Genomic DNA, 19,580 nt, shown 5'->3' on the forward strand with positions numbered 1-19,580 from the left:
CTCCCAGGCCTTCGTTTCCCCGGAGGCGCCGAGGCGGGAAAGCGGGGCGCGCGAGCTCTCCCTGCTCGGGGTGAGCGCGCAGGGTGTCGCTTCGCTGCCGTCCTCAGTCCGCGCGCTCCTCCACTGCGGCGGTGGGGGGAGGAGGAGGAGGAGGAGGAGGAGGGGGTGCGGCACCTCCCCTTCTTTTCGCGCACACCGAGCGGAGCTTCTTCGGTAACACACGCCAAAAGGGTGCTGCTGGGCAGCGGGGGCCCCGAAAGGCACGGATTCCAACAAGGAGTGACGGAGCTCTGAGCGCGCGGAAAGCCCGACCCCCCATGTAGCCGCTGGACGTCGGACCCGGAGACGGTGCGGCGAGCGCTATGAGTGCGCTGCGGGGAGCGCGGCGCTCGGTGGAGCTGCAGCGCCCAAAACGGGGCTGTCGGCGGCTGCTCCTCTCTCTAGCAGGAAACACGAGCGACTTCGTACCCGGAACGGCCATGTGAAGCCCCACGGGCGATGGGTAAGAGCGCCGAATCGATCATGCCGGCGGTCCGAGCAAAACACAGCCGCGACGAAAACGCGCTCGAGCCATGTTCTACGTGTCTGGTTTAATTTAGCGCAATTTTTACGTGCGAGGAAAGAAAAAAAATCCACAAATGCAGGTAAAAACGTGTCGGGTAGTAGTAATAAACCCACTGTCACTGTGCGCTTTTAAATTGATGAGGTCCTTGGAGCGAAACCCTGCAGTGATTCCACCGTGACTGTGCGCGTTCATTATGTTTCTTTCTTTCTCTTCTTCATTTCTCAGTCGGTGCAGTGCTTTCCAAGTGCATTCTTGCTCTTGTGTTTTTGTGAGTGGGTGTGTGTTGTTTTTTTTTTTTTTTTTTTCCCCCGCCTCCCATCTAGAACAGCCCTTTGTGTGAGTTTCTGCTCCTCTTGAGGGTTTGGTGATGGAGCTGGTATTGGTACAGTCCCAGCCAGGGATCAAACCATGCCATGGAGTCAAGTGTACCGCACCTGTTTCCTCCCTAACATGGTCATTAACCCTAACAAGACCGTGATTGAAATGTGATCATTAGGCACAAAAGTACTAGAGCATGGTTCTTGGTGCAAATGTCTTCCAGGTGTATGGTGGGTTCTCCCTTCAAGGGTTCCACCGCGTGGCACGGGGATGGTTTGACGTCTGAGAATCACAGATCGGAAGTGAAGTTCCTGCGAGGTCAGTGAGCATCTGAGCTCGAATCTCACAGGCCGTGGACTTCGAGCAACCGGTTTTCAAAGAGGCTTTCAGGCCCGGTTATGCGGCGTCGTGACGGCTGCATCTCATGTATAGCTGATCTCAACAGCTTTTTTTTTTCCCCCTCTCTTTTTGTGTTGCTTTCATAGAAGTTAATCTTTTTTGCTTAATACGTACGGTCGGTTTGCGAAGTCTCTCTGTGGAGGACTTGTGTGGAAGGTGGAAAAACGGACTGTTAAACCGGAATAGCTGCATCATCTTGTATGTTTTTTCATTTAGTAGATGCTCTCTCCCATGAGACTTTCAGTTCGGAGTAAGCAGAAGTACGTTTCACAAGCAGCTATAAATGCAGGCATGCTTTTGCTGATGCGGTTAGATTGTCTAGTACCGCTCTTCTTGCTTGTACGTTACCCACATAGCTGCCTTTAGTGATGAGTCTAGTACGTGTGGTTGAGTGTAGGTAGTCCAAAGTTTGTTGGTGGTGACACATGGTGTGATGTACAGTTACGAAGCTGTTGGATCAGAAGAGAAGTGGGTCTGAGAAAGATTTATTTTGAGATCCTTCTTCAATGCTGAAAGGGATTGTGCGGTTCTGAGGGAGAAAGGGGGCTCGTTCCTCTATATTGGAGCCAAAACTGAGAATCTGGAGGCTTTCGATTTTGGACCGCTGTGAATGTGACCAAATGGCCAGAGGTGGAGGACCGTAGCACTTCTGCTGACATACAGTGAGTGATCAGATCTTATAAGCATCTGGGTGTTAATCCTTTGAGTGTCTTGTGAACATCTTCCTCTGTCTTGGTATTACTCCAGCTTGTATTTATTGTCATATATGTGCCTATGTGTTGTGTGTAGGGATCTTGTTGTTAACTTCCTTTGTACAACATTCAGGGGGTTTGGATTTTAAAAGAAATTGAGTGCCTTGTATGTTTTAGTCTTACGTGTATTCATTTAGCAGACTCTTTCGTTCTCCAAAGCGACGTACATCTTGTAGAAAATACGTTTGCATGTTTCTAATCTCAATTGTTCAAATGCGTTATGTTTATCGAAGTTGTGCCAGTGAAAGTCCAGATTAATTTAAAATGCAATGCTTTGGGAAGCTTTGTAACACTACCTCAAATGTACCAAACGCCTTTTGGTGGGATTTTGAGTTCAGGACATACGGTTTGCCAGTTGCAAAAGAAGGCAATGAAACAACGTCAAATGCGTTACACGGATGTTTTTTGGCTTTGTAGGCAAGGCAAAGAGTTCGGTGTTGGCATTAAAATTAGAGATGCGGTTGAGCTCAAGGTTTGGGTTGCAATGTATTTTGATGTACGGTGTAGCTGTTTCCAGTCTCTTCAGATTTGTGTATGGTAGACTGCATATTGTCATGCAGTCTTTGTCATGTTCGGACATGACGGTGGATGTGCTGCTTTCTGTACGTGTGTCTGGGGTGCCAACACCCTCAGCAGTACTTGAACCCCATGCCTACCAAGCTGCTCAGGAGCTGCGAGGTACTGGCTTTACACGCTGTGCCACCGCATCTCTATGTTTGTATATAATCTTTGTCTTTTTGTATAGAAACATTTGGCTATGGAACTTTTATTCTACAGTATATGTGCAGACCTATAAAGTGGTCCTGTGTTTTTGGTGTCATACTGGTTCTCTGATGTATACAGGAGACCCAATTTATGGGAGAGCTGTAACAAACATCAATTTCAACACTATTTGTGACCAGAAGTATATATTTATCTGAATAAATGTGGTATATAAGTACTGTTTTATTAATTTTCTGCAAGCCCGCTGTAAACATTGTGACATTCGTGCTCACCCGCAAATACTTGTGTGAGGGCATGGGCACACCACTTCCTGTAACTTTGAAGCCTCTCTGGTGTGTGTTCTGCTTTCTCGGTTGCTCTTGAGGGCCTTTCGCTTTAAAGCAGTTTGTTAATTTGGCGTGCCGTTCGCGAGGAGATTGAATGTGTTGTGGCACGCGACGCTCTGGGTTTGGATGGGGCCGAGAAGGATGTACAGGCAGCGTTCATTTTGAACATTTATTTGAACGCCGGAACACAGGGAAATTTTGCTCTCGGTCCGAGAACCCCCTTTCCTCAAGGACCTGCACCTGAAGCCAGCCCTCCCAGCCTGCTTAGTACCCTCAGGCTCTCTTTTTTTCCCCACTGACAACCATGGTTAGCCCATCATTTTCCCCGTAAGTCGCCCTAGTGGTTGAACCTTCTTTCTTTTTACCCATTATTCAGCTTTTTACAATAAACAAATCTTCCTGCCCAAACACACAGTAATGCGGGTCGTTACATTGTTCACACTTGCAGTAGGTGAAACTCCCATTCTGTCAGTGTCTGTCTGTGGTTTGTCTGTTCCTTATCATGCCAAGCAGCACTTCCCTTCTTGGTCGTTCAGCCTTTGCAGTTATCCCTGGCACCTTGTAAGACGAGAGCTGTGAGTTGCAGCGCCGGTGAAGCAGACACTCCTAGACGTGGAGAGCAAGGTGGAGGGGTAGGGTTTTGTTTTTGTGAGGGTTCCTAGCTCAGTGGAACAAGACCAGTAATTCTAAAAGGAAACTTCCTCCTTTTAAATGGCACAACCCACCACGAGTTGACGGATGATGAGTGAACCGAGAGGAGACAGACCTGCGTGCCTGGATGAGGTGAAGGGGGAATAACCCATATGGTTAATTCTGACATGCCAGACAAATGTTCCATGTTATACTATGTTTCACAGCTGGATGATAGCTGGATGTAAGATTTGATAACTTAATAAAACAGCACAACACTGACTGACAGATTGCCAGAGAACATTAGTAGTGCCGCACGAATCACTGAAACAGTTATTGAGGATTAAGTATTAAAGCAGATGCACTGGGATATATGTGAGAGATGCAGTTCCTCGCTGTGCATCTCTACCTCAGGCTCTGTAAGAGGAATGGTCTGGATGTGGGTGCAGAGCTCCAACACAAAGCATTATCTATCTGCTGTGGAAAAGCTGATTGAGTAGGTACTGTTTTGATTCCATGCGGCTCCCTCCCTCCCTTTTTTCTCTTTGAGGGGTTTCAGTGGAGGTGGAATGATTTCTGGAACAAATGTTCTGAAGGTCTCCATGGCGCATGAGCCATAGGGCCTGGCTGAGATGATACTGGCAGGGGCTTCTGAGCCACGTGTGACTTCAGGCACACCTGAACCCAGGGCTGTAGCCGCAAACTAAGCCCATGGGGAGCTCAAAAATACAGACAGCTGTGCGATCACTGCCTTGTCTGCGCTATGGTGTATATGGGCTCTGCTGGCCTGGTTGTGCAAATGGCACGGTGTGCAAACTACCTTTTTTTTTTTAAAAAATATTGTTTTATGCACTTCCCGTAACGTCTTTTCCTTTTAGTAGAATGAAATGCATTCAGGTGGACATAAGGGCATTTGTTTATTGGTTTTCGATGATTGGCATTTACAGTCATGTGAAAAAGAAAGTACACCCTCTGAATTCTATGGTTTTATGTATCAGGACATAATAAAAAATTTTCTGGTCCTTAGCAGGTCTTAATTGGGTAAATACAACCTCAGATGAACAACAACACATGACATATTTCACCGTGTCATGATTTTTTTTAACAAAAATAAAGTCAAAATGGAGAAGCCATGTGTGGAAAAACTAAGTACACCCTTACCCTCTTAAATCCTATGGAAGCAGTAAGTACCAACATATGCCTGCTAATCAAATTCCCCTGATTAATTAATCATCAGAAAGTGTGACCACCTCTATAAAAGCAGAAGTTTTGGCAGTTTGCTGGTCTGGAGCATTCAGGTGTGTGGTAACACAATGCCAAGGAGGAACGCCATCAGCAATGATCTTAGAGAAGCAATTGTTGCTGCCAATCAACCTGGGAAGGGTTATAAGACTATTTCCAAACAATTTAAAATCCATCATTCTACAGTGAGGAAGATTATTCACAAGTGGAAAACATTCAAGACAGTTGCCAATCTTCCCAGAAGTGGACGTCCCAGCAAATTCACCCCAAGGCCAGACTGTGCAATGCTCAGAGAAATTGCAAAAAACCTAAGAGTTACATCTCAGACTCTACAGGCCTCAGTTAGCATGTTAAAGTTCATGATAGTACAATTAGAAAAAGACTGAACAAGTATGGTTTGTTTGGAAGGGTTGCCAGGATAAAGCCTCTTCTCTCTCAAAAGAACATGGCAGCACGGCTTAGGTTTGCAAAGTTGCATCTGAACAAACCACAAGACTTCTGGAACAATGTCCTTTGGACAGACGAGACCAAAGTGGAGATGCTTGGCCATAATGCACAGCGCCACGTTTGGCGAAAAACCAAACACAGCATATCAGCACAAACGCCTCATACCAACTATCAAGCACGGTGGTGGAGGGTTGATGATTTGGGCTTGTTTTGCAGTTACAGGAGCTGGGCACCTTGCAGTCATTGAGTTGACCATGAACTCCTCTGTATACCAAAGTATTCTGGAGTCAAATGTGAGGCCCTCTGTCCAACAGCTAAAGCTTGGCCGAAATTGGGTCATGCAACAGGACAATGATCCCAAGCACACCAGCAAATCTACAACAGAAAATGGCTGGAAAAAGAAAAGAATCAAGGTGTTGCAATGGCCCAGTCAAAGTCCAGACCTCAACCCGATTGAAATGCTGTGGCGGGACCTTAAGAGAGCTGTGCATAAACAAATGCTCACAAACCTCAATGAACTGAAGCAACGTTGTAAAGAAGAGTGGGCCAAAATTCCTCCACAACGATGTGAGAGACTGATAGTCATACAGAAAACAATTACTTCAAGTTATTGCTGCTAAAGGTGTTTCTACAAGCTGTTGAATCATAAGATGTACTTAGTTTTTCCACACATGGCTTCTCCATTTTGGCTTTATTTTTGTTGAATAAATCATGACACAGTGAAATATGTCATGTGTTGTTCGTTTGAGGTTGTATTTACCTGATTAAGACCTGCTAAGGACCAGATTTTTTTTTTTTTTTAATGTCCTGATACATAAAACCATAGAATTCAAAGAGGGTGTACTTTCTTTTTCACATGACTATGTATTTGCATGACTGCGAATACAGTGCTAAGCTACTGAATGATTTACCCGTTTATACAGCCGGGTTATTTTTACTCCATGAATTCAGGATAGGTATCTTGCTGAGGGGTACTACACCAGGAGGTGTGAATTCAAATTTACTTTTGAGTGCATATATCAGCTCTAATCACCATGCTACTTTTTGGGTTTCAGTGTCAAAGTGCTTTGGTAGAGTAACACTATCAGATGGTAGCAAGCAAATCATACTTTTCATGTGCTGTTCGCTTCTGTAGGTTTCGAACTATTTACATGCTCCCAGGCCACTGTGAGTGCAGATAATGAAACAGGAAGTCTTGTTGAGTTGATGTTACCGAGGGCCTGGCAGTGCATGCTGGGAAGCTCCTTGCGTAGAGTAGAGCAAAGATGATCCAGTTGCATTTCACTGTGCCTGACATAATCCGTGCTTTGACAGATATGCCAGGCACAGTGAAATGGAACTGGGTTAGGGCTATGAATTAAAAAAAAAAAAAAAAAATTCCATCGATCTTTACAAATGGGAGCATGTTCCCCTGCCATGGTCGGTTTCTACTCGCCATTGACCTCAGGTCACAGTTCCGAAATAAGGGGACTAATGGGGTGCAGACTGGGTGAATTCTTTGCAAAGTGGAGGTCTGTCACTCTGCACATGAGTTCATTTGGTTAACATCCTTGAAAAGGAGTGTTTCCCCCCCACAAACTGGCTGTTGCACCATGGTTGGACCTGTAGGGAATCCTGCATTTCCATCCTCCTTACTGTCCTTTTTCTTCTGCCTACCAGTCCTGCTCAGTGGTCCCTGTGCCAATCCTATAATTCATGCCTCTTCAAAGCCCAAAAAAAAAAAAAAAAAAAAAAATCCTGTTGCCCCTCCCACCATCATGTAATGCATGTCATCAGGTAGGTGGGTTAGGGTTAATTGTGTCCACCAATTTTTCTGGACCTGGCAGTCCTGGTCTCCTCACTGGTCAGACCTACTTAAGATGCTCATGAAATGGCACAAATCTCAAAGTTGTAGAGGTTTGGTCTAGTGATGTCTGCTTATAACCACTCTAGAGTATTACAAAATGTATTAATGTCAAATATTGTGTTTATTCATGTGTCATTCATACATATGAAAGTGCAGCCTACACTTGTGAGAGTCAGATGTCCTGCTCATGGCCTTGCAGCATCTTCACAGCACCTTTCCTTTTTACTCCTGCTGCTTTCATGGACCATACTGAAGGAACACGCGATTTGTTTTTGGTTGGGTATATCTTAATATTCCGTTAGCAGAATTTGGATGGAGGAAAAGGGGGGGGGGGGAGGAATCAAAGTCCTGACTCTCTGCTGATTTGTATTCCTTGCTAAAGTACTCCCCCCCCCCCCCCCCCCCCCCCCCCCTTCCCTGCAGCTTTTTTTTTTTTTTCCAGATAATGGCAACTATATAGCCTGCTTGTAGCACCGTATACTGCTGGAACAAAATTGATACCCATTCTACATTGCGAGTTAGTATAAATTTACATTGCATAATAACAAATGTTGACATATGAGTGAGAAATACTACACACACCGAGGGTGGTTTTACAACCTAGAGACTATACTGTATTTATGGAGCCCTAGCTGACAAACTGCTCTGAATGTGCGTACTTATAACGTGGAAACAAGTTTTTGCTTATGTGATGGAGTGGAATTAGATTTTGAGCTGTCTGATTTTGTTTGACACATTGTATTCCACAAAAGGCAACGAAAGATTACATTACTTTTGCTGCCGGTGTTGGAGTGTGTTCTGTTTTTGTTTTGACATATTTTATGTTCGTGTTTTGTACTCGTTTATTGATTTGCACAACAGATTTAATTTTCTGAGAAGTTGCGTCTCTGTTGTAGATGTTAATATTGCTTAAATCAGTTGCTTTAATGCACAAGTAATTTGATAATTTCAGCCAAGTAAAGAAGTTATAGGCGAATGCTTCGAAATATTATTTTGAAAGCAACTTTTTAGTTGAGTATTGTGCTTGCCCACCACTGTTTTCAGTTACGCTCAGCTCAGTCACTGCAGTCCTACCCTGAGATACACCCATTTGAGTTAGGAAAATTCAACTTCACCAGGAGTTTCCCTTTGTACCTGTACATCGGCTTACAAGACATTTTAGTATTTGCAAGGTCCAAATTTGGTTTTTGCATACCTTCCAAGGGGGGTGCGATGGCAAAGTGGGTTTGGCCGGGTCCCGCTCTCCAGGTGGTCTAGGGTTCGAGTCTTGCTTGGGTTGCCTTGCGACGGACTGGCGTCCCGTCCCGGATGCGTCCCCTCCCCATCCAGCCTTGTGCCCTGTCTTGCCGGGTTAGGCTCCGGTTCACCGCGACCCCACTTGGGACAAGTGGTATCAGCCTGTGTGTGTGTGCCTTCCAACAGCTGAGCAGTGCTTCATGTTTATTAATTTATCAGATGATCTAGTCTCCAAGGCAACATGCAATGATTATTTTGGTTGTGGTGCACATTTTATCCCCAAAAAAAATAGCAGCTGCCTCTTGTTGTTGATTCTGCATGGTTCGCTGCAGTTGCATGGCCATAGGGTGGCCCAGAGGCATGTTGTCCATGGCGCTCAAGCCACTGTTGTCCCGGGTCTTGGTGCTACTGTGACAAATGTAATGGTTCACGGTTAAAGAGGACACTGACTCAGGATTTCTGGGTTCAATGGTCTCTATTCAGGAACTCTTAGGTTACGTTGGACTGTTGGTAACGTAGTGAGTAGAGCTACTGCCTTTGGTCCCAAAGGTCGCAGCTTCGATCCTCACCTCCGGCTGTAGTACCTTTGAGCAAGGTATTTACCCTAAATTGCTCCAGTAAAATTACCCAGCTGTATAAATGGGTAAATAATTGTGAGCTTGTAACTGTAATAATTGTAACCTTAGCATTATAAGTCGCTTTGGAGAAAAGCATCAGCTAAATGAATAAATGTAGGTGAGGTGTTGAGAAGTGGATGAGGACACTCTTGGTTCTTGTGTGTCTCAATCCAGGGTAGGTCGTTCCTCGCTGCCAAGCAAGGGTTTAAAGTGGTGCAATGCTAGATGTTTTGTTGATGGTAACTGGGCCTATATGTAAAGGTGCTAGGGTGATAAGTAGGTGTTGGTCTTGATGTGTGTGTCCATGTGTCCTGTTCAGTATGTGCAGATGGTAGCACTTTTATGGTCTGCTACCTGTGGTGGTCTGTGCACAAGCACAGATATACAGTACAGTCTTCCTCCCGTGCCACAGTAGTAATTACCTGATACTTTTACCCAAGGTGACTTGCAGTGCAAGACAGAGTACACTAAACTCCCTGTAGCCCTTCACTATTCTGTACAACGGAGCAATGCAAAACACACAAGGATTTTTTTTTTTTTTTTTTTTTTTTTTTTTGTGCATTAAAGGTTGAATTAACATAACTAACCCACCAGATTCTCAGTGTTTCTCCCTGAGCCTTTACATGTGCAGTATGTTATGGCTGCAAAGCAGCTGAAAGACACACAGTAAAGGGAAGGGCACCTACCTTTGCTCGTAAAGATAGCAGTTATACCGAAGTAATTGTGTCCATTTTAACACAGTTTAGTGATATTTCAACATCAGTTTTGGAGTTCAGGAATACGTAAGTTTTGCGGTGGAGACTAATGGGAATTGCATGCAAATTCGTCAATCATTCTTAGCACCTTTGGCGAGGTGTTGAGAAGTGGATGAGGACACTCTTGGTTCTTATGTGTCTCAACCCAGGGTAAGTCCTTTCTCATTGTCAAGCAAGGGTTGAAACAGCGGTGCGATGCCAGGTGTGTGCTTGTTAGTGGCATGTTGCAAATATTCCACATTGCTTTCGGGAAAAGCATCAGCTCGATGAATGCTTAATGTCTACGGTCTGAAAGAAATGTGGTCTTTTTACACTGCCACATCCTCAGTATTTTTAATGTAGCCTTTAACTTTAACATGTTGTTTACTTTAATAGTTCCCAAATTCACTTAGGTCATGTTACTTACCACATGATGACTATAAACGCTGAATCTTGGTGATAAAATGTTACATATGCTCACTTTTATGGGCAGTTTTTTTTTTTTTTGTTAGTTGAAATGAGTTGTGCTTGTGTGTCTCGTGTGTCCATTTATGTCAGTTAATCCAAGTGCAGATTTTTTTTAAAAAAAGAAATATAGATTCCAGTGATGATGTACTATAAAGCTGGTCATTGTGTCCTGTCACTAGCATTGTTCTTGGTGCAAAACACCAGTTAAAACCTTGACTCCTCTTACCTCTACCATTGGTTGTGAGGGGTCTGGAGTACAGTATGTGATGGACATCAACATATGTTGATGAGAATGTCTATCAATAGTGGCTTCATTGTGACTCCTGCCATGTGTTTGCATTTCAAATTATACAAAAATTACTTCCTCAGTATGATCATAAACAAGCTGAGAAACCTCTCACCACCCACATGAGCTGGCAAGTTCTGATAATGATCAGAGCGCATGAAAACAGATGGGGGGGGCGGCGGGGATGTGTTTTGTAGGAACTTAGAAACTTGAGCAACTCTGAGCTCCCTCACAGTTCCTATTTAGGTGGAGGCTGAATTGGAGAAAACGGTACTTTGGACGGGTTTGTCCAAAGCTTTCCCAGCTCATGTTTGCACCTTTTGAAGAAAACACTGTTAGGGCATTAAACTCTCAAATGCAGACCTGTGTTAACTTTCTTCATGGAATTAAAATGCCTCCCCTTATTGGGAAAAGGGGAAAAACTTTGGCTTGGCGTAAGGAATAATTTTACATGTCAGCGTGAGTGAACGTAAGATTCCCACAATGATGTGGCGTGGGGAAGGACCCATAAACAAAGAAGGCTTTTTTTTTTTTTTTTTTTTTTTTTTTTTTTTTAAACCAGGTGAGGAGGATGAAGGTGAAGGAGGTGGGGTTTTGTGAGTGGGGCAATAGTGGCAGCTGTTGTAGGTGCAGAGAAGGGCAAAAAGCACTATATGAGAGGCGACAGCAGGACCCAGGAGTGAAGAAATGGGGCATATTGTGTAACAGGCCACACCTGTGGGTTTTGGCCTATAATGCAGAAAGTCTGGTAGAGTCAGTTGTGATGGAAGATGCCTCTGCTTGCACATCGCCATATAGCAGGGCAGCAATGTGCGTTCTGGGGTGGGTTGGGGTTGATGGCTACAGACCTTTCCTTTGGAATAGTAATGCTGAAGTTAGGACTCTGTCAACTTGAAGTTGGCAGCATGGTTCACTCGGGGACAGGCAGTAGTTCTGTGAAGACGCTTGGGCTGCATGATTGCCTTCCCCCCACCACCCCTCCGAAGAAACAAGATGACCTTCCACAAGTGAGCAGCAACCTTGCGCAGGGGAGCAGCAACTGGTTTCTCGGCAGCTACGATGGTTTATTTGTCATTTTTCATATTATACCTTCTGTACAGGTGGCAAGAGTGATCTTAAGGTCTGTCCTTGATTTTTTTTTTTTTTTTTTTAAACACACTTGTGATACTGTACCAAGTTCAGGCATTCTTGGTTAATCTTCACTGCCTTTGGCATTATAAAGTTCAACATAATGGCTGTATTACCTCTTTTTGCACATCTTAAACCGGGAAGCTTTTCTTGTTCGTCTAGTCACGCGTTAACTATTTGTTTTGTAAAAAGGCCAGGTCTTACACAGAGTTACCTGGACTGACATTCGAAAGGGAAAGAGAAATTTCATAGCAACCAAGCCAGGCAATAGAGTTCTAAGAATTTTCTTTTGTGCATAGCGAGTGACACACCTCATACTGACATTGACACACTTTATCAAAGTGCTTGTCATGGTCAGGGTTGTGACAGTCTGGAGCCTATCCCTGAATCACCGGGACCAAGGCAAGAGGTATACACTAGAGGGAACATTCTCACCATTGAAACTAAGGTAATGAAGTCTTCAGTTTGGGAATTCACCTCAAAAAGTGTTTTTTGGGAGCGAATTACTTTTGTAAGGCAGGGGAATAATGTCTGATCAGCCAAGATGTGCTCATTGAAAACTCCAATTAATTTGTTGGGTGCCTCCAATGTATGTACTGACTGCCAGCACCAAAGGTTGTGTAGGTCCTCAGTTGACACAAGTTGCTGGTGAAAGGTGCAGCAGGTAGAGCTGTTGCCTTTGAACACAAAGGGCCCAAGTTCAATTTTCGCCTCCTACTGTAGTACCTTTGAGCAAGGTACTTGCCTTAAATTGCTATGATTGGGTCACTCATCCATACATCAGTGGAACACACTCTCTCTCTCTCTCTCTCTCTCTCTCTCTCTCACTATGGGTGAACCTGAAGAGTGTGTCTTTGGACTTGCCCAGTTCTTTTGTATTAAACTACAAACTTTTCTTTCTTTTAAATTTTTATTTTAAACTTGTAGGACAAGGCTGATTACTCTGGCATACATGGTAAAGAAATGTATTTTATTGCTATGGTCTACTGCTGAAATTCCCTCCGTAAATAAGAGGATGACAATCGTTTTTGTTTGCTTGGGGAAAATTAACATTTAATCAGCATTGCTATTCAAAGGAGTTCTGGAAAGTTTTCTGGACACCTTTCTGGGTAGTTCAGTGTAATCATACCTGTGATATATTGCAACCTTTTGTCCTTGTTTTATCTGTGTGAACATTTTTCAATTTCTAAACATAATAAAGTGTGTGAGTGACAGTATTGTGCTGATGCATGGATGAGTGACCCATTGTAAGTAGTGTATCTAACAGTGTAAGTCACCACGGTGAATAAGGTGTGTGGGTTGATAACACTACATAGAGTTCATGGGAAGTTGCTTTGGACAAAAGCCTCTGCTAACTAAGTAAATGTAAAAAGAAATATACAAAAGTAAATAAGCGATTTTAAATAATTCAGCTTTGAGACCATCATTTATATATTCAGTCCTGCAAAGCATCTTTTTTCCCCCCACAGATGAAGATGATGCTGTGGCTGGCAGACTAGTGCACCACCTAAGATTTAGTTTGGAAGTTATTCTGAAAGCCGTACTACATGTGCATTGCCATATTTTGTTTTTGAACATGACATGTATTGTTGCATCTCATAGTACATACATTGTGTCAAACTTGCATCTTTCACATGAACAAAAGTCATGATCTCTTTGCTTCTTTTCAGCCTCGGCTTTTGTAATAAAGGTCGTCTTTTGTTTCTTTGTCCGATGGGTTTGTTTTTCTTGCCTTATGCCTGTGTTAAAGCGCTCTGTGTCACTGCGTGAGAAGAGCGCTCTATAGAAATGAATTGAATTGAACTGAAAATGAACTGATGGCACAGTCTACAGATTGTCAATTTTGGAACTTCTACATTGTTGTGGGGAGTCCTGATATCAATCTTTGTAGTATTTTTGGTGCTGGGGGAGAGGGGGGGGGGGGGGGGGACAGCTAGTAACCTGACAGCTGTGCTTTGGGTTGAATTTTTGGGCTATGGTTTTTCAGGAAGGGTTGCATCCTGGCATAGACTTAAGCTTTGGTTTCTTATGGCTGCTTTGACTACATTTCAAGTGGAGGATGGTGTGCTGAGCTGGAGAAAGTGTCTATGACTGTCTATTTCTAAGGGTATAATACGATTCTAAGGAGCATTTCAGCTCCTCCCCTCTCAACCTAGATGAGAACATAGCGCTGTGGCATGTTGAGGCCCTTTCCTGCCATGCAGATCCAAGCAATAGCCTGGCAGGAGAGGATGCAGGTAGAACTTGAACTTTGGTCAGGTTAGCTGGCATCTCGGTGTGGGGTCGTCATTAAATCCATTGTGTACATCAGCAGCTTACAAAGATTCCGGCCGTGACTCTAATAGCAGTTTGTCCTTCCAGTACCACTAGTAGTAGTTTTAAACGGAGTTTCTTGTAAGGAAGTTAGTCCTTGACTTTAAGCTTCATCAGATCAGTGTCTAAGCAATGAACTGACCTCAAGCTGAACACCCATAGGAGTGTGTGAATGTTTAAGTTGTCCACGGCCTCACCGATGACAACCCTGCATTGGTGAGGTTGGATGGAAGAGTTGCGTCATAGATATGTTACAGCGCACGGTGGAAGTGGCATCGATAAAGCAGTCAAAGGCTTGCAAGTAGGCTTGGGAAAGGGAGAGGCGAGAACTTTCTGCAGTTGACTGCAGTGATTGAGGAAGCTGGAAATCCTAGTTCTGTCCATATTCAAAGTGTACGGTCACAACCGTCACCATAAAATAAAGAGGACTTTTAGCCACTAAAAATGAACAAGTTGATTGAAACGATTACAGAAGTCATTTGTGTGCTAACATGAAATGGAACAAAGTGTTTCTGGAATCAGCAATATATATTTAACTACAGGAAAAAAAAATCTTATTTGTAATTCTGTATGTCACAAGCTCAACTGATGTAAAATGGTTTTTTTGTATGGAAGTATTGACATGGTTCCAGTTTTTTTTTTTTTTTTTTTTTTTTTTTTTTTCCCCTCTCTTCCCCTCCCTGGAATTTGCAACGCTCCCTTAAGTTCCATTTGTCTGTGCGTTTTGAACGTTCTGACCCTGTGTTTTTGTATGATTAATGGGGTGGGGCCACTTTTCTTTGAAAGTGAAGTCAAAGATGTTGATTTAGCACAATTCAATTCCTACCGTATATTAACTGGTCAACATTCCTTACATTTGTGTAAAGAAAGGAAGCCCTACATCATACAGGAAAGCAACATTTAGATAAATATTGGAAAAAAATGAAGTTGTTAAACAGAGTGTGCGAAAGCGGAAGTGGCTGAGATAACACAGGACTGGCCTGAGTCATTTGCCCTCGCCTTTGTCACATCCCTTATTCCCTCAAACATCAGAAATACATTTGCAGCTGTGCCTTCTGCACTTAACGGGAGTGCAGACAGATTTGTCTATTAGAAACGATGCCGAGAAATGAGTACGTAGTCTATAAAAACGATATTCTGTTACATAGTGTTATGGGCACGCAGTACGTGAACTTACCCTTTTCTGAATTCTGTTAATTTCTTACCCCAAAATGAATTTCTGATATACAGACTCCAAGTCCACAAGTGTGTTTTTTTTTTTTTTTTTTTTTTTTTTTTCTCTTCTCTCCCCCCTCTTTTCCTTCTTCTTCCTCTTGTGTATTTATTGGAGACCTGAGCACTGTTATTGCTATTACAGCACTTTAGGAAGGGTGCTTCCTGTAAATGGGCTCATGCACAGGTTCTTGTTCCTTTTTCAGCTCGTTAAATGTTATCTGCATTATGGTTTATTGGTTTTCTGCTGCAGCGGTATCAGGTGGGTTGTAGACACAATGATGCTCCTGGTTTAAACTGAGCAGTGATGGATCCTAGTAGTGCTTTGTGTTGGATTCTCTCTCTACAGCCAGTGAATGCGTTGCTGCTGGATACAGTTGTTTGTTGTGCCAAGTGCATCTGACTTGTATTCCAACTGCAATGTGTTTTTTGTAGTGCAACATTTAACTTGGTGTGCAAAATTTTGATATCCCAGCTATATCTGATCTTTCTGTTCCCACAAGTGATTTGTGAGTACCAGCATACAGTAGGCATTGTAATGTTTAAAATTTAAAGGTGTTCTCCACTTAACCGTAAATGTTTTAAATCAAGAATTTGTTTTATGGACACTACAATTTTTTTAATTTAAACATTTCATTATTCAGTTTATGGGAGGTGTAGTGGCGCAGCGGACTTGGCCGGGACCTGCTCTCTGGCGGGTCTGGGGTTTGAGTCCCGCTTGGGGTGCCTTGCGACAGACTGGCGTCCTATCCTGGGTGTGTCTCCTCCCCCTCCAACCTAGCACCCTGTGCTGCCGGGTTAGGCTCTGGCTTGTTGCCACACCGTTCGGGTGAAGCAGTTTCAGACTCTGTGTGTGTATGAGATTCTTCAGTTTATGGCTTGAAATTGCTCACTTAGTCACATATTTTGCTCACTGTCGACAGCTGCTTGACATTCACAAATGGGGGATGTAAATTTAAGTAATATAACTGTAAATCGGAGAAATTAAGTTTATATATACCATCTTCCCTGTATTTGGAGGAGTATTCTGAGTTCATGTACTTCTAGCCAACATTTGTGTAATTTTGGAATTGGATGCAAAAATTGAATTTACATAGTGTATGAATTTACTGTAAACCGCGGTCCCAATGGTGTGCGGTTTGCAAATCTGTAGCAATGGTGGAACATTTGAGATACAATATTGTAATGTTTTGCTTCACTGTTCTTTGCTTTGGAAGGCTTTTTCTTGCCATTTCATAAATACTTACTATGCATGGACCTCAAAATGCTGCTGAAACGTAACTTGCCGTTTTCCCATTTCCCTCTGCAGGATGAGAATGCGACGCTACCGAGTGTTTTTGCTTTGCACAGTGGGCCTCTGTGTGATCTCCTTCTTGCACTACTACAAGGCCCTGCACTACGTCTCCCTGTTGCGAGAGCTGTCTGCCCCCTATCCCAACATCAACTCCTTCATCATGGTGACCGGATTCTTCTGGAGGGAGCAGTCCTTTCCACTGGAGAATAGTCTGTCCGGTGAAACTAAGGGTCAGGGTGCAAAGGTAGGTGCACATCTGGGAGTACCTTTCCAACCCTGGGTCAGAATGGGTGAATAAGTGAGTAGAATTGAAGATGCTTTTGGGATAAGAACAGTAGCAATCACTTTAATGTTAAGGTGGTGAGTAAGATGCAAGTCAGAGCATGGTCAATAACAGTTGGGCTTCTGATGTCTCTTTGTATTTCTCAGGAGTGGCAGGTCATGGCAAAACAGCAAAATCACAGAAATGCTTCCCAAGCCAAGCTTGACTTGAAAAACCTTCCAGCTTTCACTCTCCCAGATCCCAGTGGCCTACATGGGGACCTCCATCGGCGAAGCTTCCAGCTCCACGATGACCAAACTCCGTACTTTGTCCGCACAAAATCTGGGGCTCTGTGCTTCCGGCAGGGTACTGAAATGGCCGTCCCCAGGGAGCACCCTGGCAAGAGCGGTGCGACTGTGGCCAGCCAGCGAAGGATATTGCAGCACCAGGAAGCATCTAGCACATCACACTTCAAAGCCAAGAGGGGAAAGCGGCTAGTGAAGTGTGTCTGTCGGCAAGGCTGGCATGGCCCTTACTGTGGTGTCCCAACCATGGTCTACCACTCCAATCTGCCTACCAAGAAGAGGCTGACGCCCAGAGAGGTGCCCCGTCGAATAATCAACGCCATTAACATCAACCACGAATTCGACCTCCTCCATGCACGTTTCCATGAGTTGGCTCAAGCAGTGGACCTGTTTCTGGTGTGCGAGTCCAACTTCACTGCTTACGGTGAGGAGAGGACCCTGCACTTTCTGCGCCTCCTCCTCAATGGAACCTATGATTATGTGCGGCACAAGATCCTCTACATCTTTTTAGACCACTTCCCGGAGGGCGGGCGGCAGGATGGGTGGATCGCGGACGACTACTTGCGCACTTTTCTCACTCGCAACGGTATGTCCCGAATCAAAGACCTGCGACCAGATGATGTTTTCATAATCAACGATGCAGATGAGATTCCTGCTCAGGAGGGGGTTCTCTTTCTCAAGCTTTTTGATGGCTGGACAGAGCCCTTCGCAATACACATGCGCAAGTCGCTCTATGGCTTCTTCTGGAAGCAACTGGGCTCCCTTGAAGTGGTGTCGGGGTGCACTGTAGGAATGCTGGCTGCTGTGTATGACTGCGATGGCATCAAGCTGAGGCGGAGAGAGTACTACTCCATGCCGGGCTTCCGGAAGTACGAGAATGACACAGGTCACATCCTGGTGCAATGGTCCATAGGGAGCCCTGTCCACTTTGCTGGCTGGCACTGCTCCTGGTGCTTCCCCCCAGAAGGCATCTACTACAAGCTCATCTCGGCACAGAACGGCGACTTCCCTCGCTGGGGAGATTACGAGGACAAGCGGGACCTCAAATACATCCGGGAACTAATCCAAACTGGGGGCTGGTTTGATGGGACTGTACAGGAATATCCCCCTTCTGACCCCAAGGAGCTTATGTACGCCCCCAAGTACCTGCTGGAAAACTATGACCGCTATCGCTACATGCTCGAGAACCCCTATGCAAGGAAGGGAAAGTGAATAGAGCGGTAGTGTTGGACTGGTTGTAAACATATATGAGATGCTGTCTATCAAAGGGATGTGTTCATCAGTTTAAATTAAAGGGTGACATGTCTCTCTTCCTATTCCCTTTCTTCATTGTGGTCTTTATCCTGCCTAGCTGAGCCTGGTTCTTTGCATCTAAGGGTGAGAAGGCTGACATGGTAGGAATCCTACAGGCAGCTGCTCACTATCTTAAAAAAAAAAAAAATATGTATATATGTCTGGTGTTGCTTTTTCCCTGTGAATTTTTTTTTTTAAATTATTATTTCTCTTTCTTTCCCACTCTACTCTTCCTCTTCACTGACCTGGTTCTGAACCATGACTAGAAAAGTCAGATTTTGGGCGATTAAATTTTAGTGTTTGTTACACACGTGTAATCTGAGTCTGTGCTTATGCAGATAGATAGAGCTAGTAGTGTCCATTCAGATGTTGCAGGGCATGATGGAGGAAACATTTTTATATAATTTGAAATAAGCTTCGTGCACTGGATGTAATTATGCACTGAAAGTGAACGTTACACACCAAGCAGAGGGAACGCAAGGGGCTTCGTTCACAAAATAGTCAGACCAGTAACTTCACACCGTTGTTAATATTTTATCTGGAAGAGTGGGAAAATGGACCTATGGATATGAAAATCAGATCTGCTGGTAAAGTTCCCCTATCTGCCAGATCAGTTTGGCTTGGAGCATTGTGGCTGGAACATGGAAAACAAAAAGAGGAACATAGAGCTTTTTTAAGGCTTCATTTTAATGCCCTCTATAAGGTCGAGTGAAGATCTCACCATAGGAATTTGAATGGAGACCCTGGGACATGGCCCTTCGGAGGCAGTACTGTACTTCCAGTTTGTAAATTGCTAAGGCTGTGCACTTTCAACTCTTGGTGTGATTTTGCTCCACCAGAAGTTGCCTGAAGAAACTGTAATGAGCCTGGAATGTGCTATCACCCCACCCTCCCCTGGAGAGTGTCCATGTTTAATGTGTTTTGCAGGAACCTCCTCAGAATCCTGGTGACCATTTATAAGGGCCTTGTTTTGATTTCATAATAACTGAGCTTTATGCTGTGCATCACACGTTCATTGTTTTCCATGTGAAATTCAAAATGGCCTATAAAATCGGTTAAGTGGCTGCTTCTGTCCCGCCTATTCCCCAGCATGATAGCTTTGGTTGTGGACTGAGGGTTGAATTCTAGGGCAGGACGCAGCCCATTCCGGTAACACGCTGCCTGCTTGTAAAACTTGGGTTTCT

General features: G+C 44.2%; 1 protein-coding gene across 4 annotated transcripts; it reads left to right on the plus strand.

Annotated features, from left to right (window-relative positions):
- The first annotated feature begins 205 nt into the window (after positions 1-205).
- On the plus strand, positions 206-18,543 carry LOC108928829 (beta-1,4-mannosyl-glycoprotein 4-beta-N-acetylglucosaminyltransferase-like). 4 transcript variants are annotated; one of them, XM_018742987.2, is made up of 3 exons: positions 206-502; positions 16,552-16,780; positions 16,966-18,543. In XM_018742987.2, exons 2-3 carry the CDS (start codon positions 16,553-16,555, stop codon positions 18,313-18,315), a joined length of 1,578 nt encoding a protein of 525 aa, XP_018598503.1. In that variant the 5' UTR covers positions 206-502; position 16,552; the 3' UTR covers positions 18,316-18,543. The 4 variants fall into 4 exon arrangements, with proteins under 4 accessions (XP_018598503.1, XP_018598506.1, XP_018598504.1 ...); XM_018742990.1 differs by lacking the exon at positions 206-502 and adding an exon at positions 1,140-1,201; XM_018742988.1 differs by lacking the exon at positions 206-502 and adding an exon at positions 1,740-1,944.
- The last annotated feature ends 1,037 nt before the right edge of the window (positions 18,544-19,580 follow it).

This window comes from Scleropages formosus, chromosome 3 (assembly GCF_900964775.1).
Source record: "Scleropages formosus chromosome 3, fSclFor1.1, whole genome shotgun sequence".
Taxonomy (NCBI): domain Eukaryota; kingdom Metazoa; phylum Chordata; class Actinopteri; order Osteoglossiformes; family Osteoglossidae; genus Scleropages; species Scleropages formosus.

Bases quoted from the DNA above. Each gene is read 5' to 3' on its own strand.
- LOC108928829 (XM_018742987.2), top strand. From the start codon at position 16,553: ATGAGAATGCGACGCTACCGAGTGTTTTTGCTTTGCACAGTGGGCCTC. The intron at 16,781-16,965 runs GTAGGTGCACAT...TGTATTTCTCAG, and splicing joins CTAAGGGTCAGGGTGCAAAG to GAGTGGCAGGTCATGGCAAA.